The 5269-nt window shown below is 50.3% G+C and overlaps 1 protein-coding gene across 1 annotated transcript in view; it reads left to right on the top strand.

Annotated features, from left to right (window-relative positions):
• The first annotated feature begins 1269 nt into the window (after positions 1-1269).
• LOC109876702 (rho GTPase-activating protein 7-like) overlaps positions 1270-5269 on the top strand; it is a 158094-nt gene continuing 154094 nt past the window's right edge. Inside the window, 1 exon segment of the mRNA XM_031822148.1 lies at positions 1270-1752. Within this exon segment, the coding sequence (XP_031678008.1) occupies positions 1408-1752 (345 nt within the window). The 5' untranslated portion in view covers positions 1270-1407.

Raw genomic sequence — 5269 nt, 5'->3', positions numbered from 1 at the left:
ACAATGGCGATCACTCTGAGCCGGGGGCACGTGATGTCAGCAGGATATTTTGATTCAACTGTTGTCCCTGTGTTCCAGGCTGAGCTGGTAGACGGCTCTGATGTAACTGTTGATGATGATGACCTCAACGGGAGGCTGATGGAGTCTGAACCTGGAGGAATGCCGGACGCTGGTGAGGACTCAGTTGGCAGCCAATCTCACTGTGACCTGGGCAATGGGATTCTTCAGCCAAAGCCAAACATCATCTGCACTGCAGACAACAGTCATGAGGATGAGTATGACATTGAGGATGGCACCGATGATAACGAGCATCCCAACGTTGTTGATGACCGCGTTGCAATCACTGTTCAATCTGTCTCTGTTGACGAAGGACAAAGGGTCTCTATCTGTCCGGACAATGGATTTTCACTGGCCTTTTCTGTTGGTGAGAAAACTGGCAGGCATCCAGAACTCCTGGAGACAATGGCCGACCATACAGACGGTCAGGTTGGACTTCCAGAACCCTTAGTGGACACACAGACCCAGTCTCATCATACTGAAGTTGAACCACGAGAGGACCTCTCCACCTGGATGAAAGCAACATTACTGACCCGGGTAAAAGAACAGGAGTAATACAGCCAGCGGCCATTTTGGATTCCTCAAACGAACCAGAGTGCAATGGTGATGTAATATCAGATGTTAACGTGGAGATCTTGGAGGCTCCTGTTGAAGACGTTATGGAGGGGGAAGCTATGGGGAAAGACGTTGAGATTAAAGCCTTAGAATGGAAGGCTGAGGATAGTGTTGAAGGTGCTGATGGATGAATGTTAGAGGAAAATGTATGAAAGTCATGATACATTGACCAGATTCTGAGGGGGCAACATGCTGTGTCAGTGGATGGCAGACAAATAGAACAAGAGCGGCATGATAGCATGAGGACTAATGATGGTTGTGAAATAGCTCAGCCAGACAGTGTTGAGAAAGGAGGATGTAACATGGTGGAGATGGAAGGATCCCAAGGAGAGGAAAGGGCTCTGGAAATGGCAGGGGAGAAAACCCTGAGGCTAAGGCAAGTGTGGAGTCTGTGCATGCTTGTGTGTCACAGTGCAACGTTCCGAGGACCTGGACAGACGCCCATTAGCTGGACAGAAGATCTGAAAGTTCAAAAATGGACGGAATAAAGGAACGGACTACCGTAGAGGACACGGATCATCAATGATACATGTGCATTCTGATGACCTCACAGTGGAGAATACGAGTGGCGGCTTGAGGTCCAAGACTCAAACGTGTTCCGAAGAACTAACCTCGGCTGTAACAGCCCAAGGACAGCACAGCGATGGTGGCTCAAAGCTGGACACCATCCATGAGATTAACCAATCCGAAGCAGAGGACGACTCAGTCCCACTGGGGAGACAAGGGGCTTCAGTCATGGGTATACCCACCTCTCCAGCAGCCAGGCTGCCCAATATGGACACTCTCAGTCAACCAACGTGTCCTAAGGAGGTAAATGAGCCCTTGCTGGAGAGATGCCATGGCAACCAAGCCCCTGTTAAACAATTAGGTGAGTCACCTGTTTTAGAGGCAGCCTACGGTCAGAAAGAACCGGACAGGCCCGGTGATGCACAAGCTGTAACGGAGGCGATTGAGGAAGTAGCGCATCCAGGTAACCACGGCAACACTCACCTTGGCGACAAGGCTTCAGACGTGAAGCGAGAGGCCAAATGCGGGGATGACAAGAGGGAGGACCATGTGGTGAAACTTCGCGCTAGAAAGGTAAGCTATAAATTCAGTTCTCCGTTGCATGGGGGTCAGGCTTTGNCACCGTATGGTCAGCCATTTTGGTTCTACATCTTTAATTGGCTCTATGGTTAGCAGTGGGAGTCCGCCAACCATGCTTGTCGCCATACGGAAAAGAAGTTGGGAGGATCACGTGACTCACCGCTCCGGGTTACAGTACAGAGCTACGACGACCTGGACCTGGTCTGTTGCCATGGCGTCAGTGGCCGACGGGCCTCGGCTGGCATCTGAGGGGTCCAAACAGGGGCGCAGGGAACGATGTGGCCTCCATTGCCGGAGTGCTGTCAACGGCCACGCCCCGATGGCCTCAACAATGGGCCGGGTCACACGTTGGAGTTTGTGACCTCAGTCAACGTGGAGGACAATGGCGATCACTCTGAGCCGGGGCACGTGATGTCAGCAGGCAACTTTGATTCAACTGTTGTCCCTGTGTCCAGGCTGAGCTGGTAGACGGCTCTGATGTAACTGTTGATGATGATGACCTCACGGGACCGGGAGGCTGATGGTCTGAACCTGGAGGAATGCCGGACGCTGGTGAGGACTCAGTTGGCAGCCAATCTCACTGTGACCTGGGCAATGGGATTCTTCAGCCAAAGCCCCAAAATCATCTGCATGCAGACAACAGTCATGGGATGAGTATGACATTGAGGATGCACCGATGATAACGAGCATCCCAACGTTGTTGATGACCGCGTTGCAATCACTGTTCAATCTGTCTCTGTTGACGAAGGACAACGGGTCTCTATCTGTCCGGACAATGGATTTTCACTGGCCTTTTCTGTTGGTGAGAAACTGGCAGGCATCCAGAAATCCTGGAGACAATGGCCGACCATACAGACGGTCAGGTTGGACTTCCAGAACCCTTAGTGGACACACAGACCCAGTCTCATCATACTGAAGTTGAACCACGAGAGGACCTCTCCACCTTGGTGATGAAAGCAACATTACTGACCGGGTAAAAGAAAGGAGTAATACAGCCAGCGGCCATTTTGGATTCCTCAAACGAACCAGAGTGCAATGGGGATGTAATATCAGATGTTAACGTGGAGATCTTGGAGGCTCCTGTTGCAGACGTTATGGAGGGGGAAGCTATGGGGGAAGATGTTGAGATTAAAGCCTTAGAATGGAAGGCTGAGGATAGTGTTGAAGGTGCTGATGGATTGAATGTTCAGAGGAAAATGTATGAAAGTCATGATACATTTGACCAGATTCTGAGGGGGCAACATGCTGTGTCAGTGGATGGCAGACAATAGAACAAGAGCGGCATGATAGCATGAGGACTAATGATGGTTGTGAAATAGCTCAGGACCAGACAGTGTTGAGAAAGGAGGATGTTAACATGGTGGAGATGGAAGGATCCCAAGAGAGGAAAGGCTCTGGAAATGGGCAGGGAGAAAACCCTGAGGATAAGGCAAGTGGTGGAGTCTGTGCATGCTTTGTGTGTCACAGTGCAACGTTCCGAGGACCTGGAAAGGTCTCCAGACGCCATTAGCTGGACAGAAGAATCTTGAAAGTTCAAAAATGGACGGAATAAAGGAACGGACTACCGTAGAGGACACGGATCATCCAATGAACAGGTGCATTCTGATGACCTCACAGTGGAGAATACGATTGGCGGCTTGAGGTCCAAAGACTCAACGTGTTCCGAAGAACTAACCTCGGCTGTAACAGCCCAAGGACAGCACAGCGATGGTGGCTCAAAGCTGGACACCATCCATGAGATTAACCATCCGAAGCAGAGGACGACTCAGTCCCACTGGGGACGACAAGGGGCTTCAGTCATGGGTATACCCACCTCTCCAGCAGCCAGGCTGCCCAATATGGACACTCTCAGTCAACCAACGTGTCCTAAGGAGGTAAATGAGCCCTTGCTGGAGAGATGCCATGGCAACCACGCCCCTGTTAAACAATTAGGTGAGTCACCTGTTTTAGAGGCAGCCTACGGTCAGAAAGAACCGGACAGGCCCGGTGATGCACAAGCTGTAACGGAGGCGATTGAGGAAAGTAGCGCATCCAGGTAACCACGGCAACACTCACCTTGCGACAAGGCTTCAGACGTGAAGCGAGAGGCCAAATGCGGGGATGACAAGAGGGAGGGACCATGTGGTGAAACTTCGCGCTAGAAAGGTAAGCTATAAATTCAGTTCTCCGTTGCATGGGGGTCAGGCTTTGCTGGTGTGTGTGTGTGTGTGGGGGGGGGGGGGGGGTGTCTGTGCGAGTGTGTCTGGAAGTGTCTGTGTGTACACACACTATGTTCCGTATTTTGCTGTTGTTTATGAGTGTGTGCTGAGTAGTACTGCACTATGTAGTCCCTATCTTACTGTCAGTTATTGGGCGGTGGTGAACGTTAAGCCCAGCACACAAATCACTATGTCCCGCGCTGTGCCTGGCGTGCCTCTCGGAAAACAATGACTTCACTTTCACATGCCTACCCATCTGTGACTACATTTGGGGATCTGTAAAATGTTCTACACTTTCCCAATGTCCTGCTGCAAAACAAGTTCCTATAAGGGCATGGAAGTTGTGTGTGAGGGCATTGGAAACACATAGCCAGATACGGAGTGGCCATAGGGCAATTCTGGCAAATGCCAGATGGGCTGGATCATCTTTGGCTCAGTGGATCTAAACGTGGAAAGAAATGGTCTAGTGTGGTGACCTCAATGCCCGGGCCGATATCTGGTCCCAGTCCACCCCTGCACACAGCGCTGGGTGGCAGTAGCTACAGCCGCCAGAAACAGCCTTAGCTTAGCATCCCTGAGGTGAAAGACTCAAACCGCACTGAGCCAAATACCTCACACACTGTTTATACACCATTAACCTTAGTGCTAGCTAGCCTGTCAAATACCTTGCACTGTTACACCATTATCCACGGTACTAGCTCGCCCTGTCAATTGCCAAATACCTTGCACTGTTTATACACCATTATCCAAAGTGCTAGCCTGTCTGGAACTACCTAAGGCTGTTAGTACATAGTTAGCGGTAGTGCCAGCCTGATGGCAACAACCAAATATCAAATACCTGAGACGGTTAATCTACTATTAGCTGTAGTGCTAGCCCTTAGCGAACAACCACAACAGAACCTTATTTACAGAGTCGTTAGGCCTATTTACGAGTCTGCTTGTTTTTAAGTAGGCACATTGGAGAGGGACTCCGCCCAAGCACAACACTCATGCCACGTACTAGGCTCCTTCCAGAACATACTGTGTGCTCTTTGCTGTTGTGGTTGTCGCTCGCCTTGCCACAACATCAAGCCATTTCACGGTACATATGGTGAAACACCTATGTAGTTAGTGGTCAGAGATGTGACATTTTGTAAACGGATGTAGTCCCTGATGGCCTCTAAAGAGAGAGAGGTTTATTGCCTTGTTGAATGAGTAATGGGTGTAGTCTGTAGCTGTCCTCATCTAAATGATGATGCCCAAAGCGTTGACACTGAGGATGTCCTCCAGTGCAATCTGTAGTCAAAAGGCTGTGAAATTGCATAATGCCTCTA

This window comes from Oncorhynchus kisutch, unplaced genomic scaffold (assembly GCF_002021735.2).
Source record: "Oncorhynchus kisutch isolate 150728-3 unplaced genomic scaffold, Okis_V2 scaffold4075, whole genome shotgun sequence".
Taxonomy (NCBI): domain Eukaryota; kingdom Metazoa; phylum Chordata; class Actinopteri; order Salmoniformes; family Salmonidae; genus Oncorhynchus; species Oncorhynchus kisutch.
This window is presented reverse-complemented; position numbering and strand designations above follow the sequence as displayed.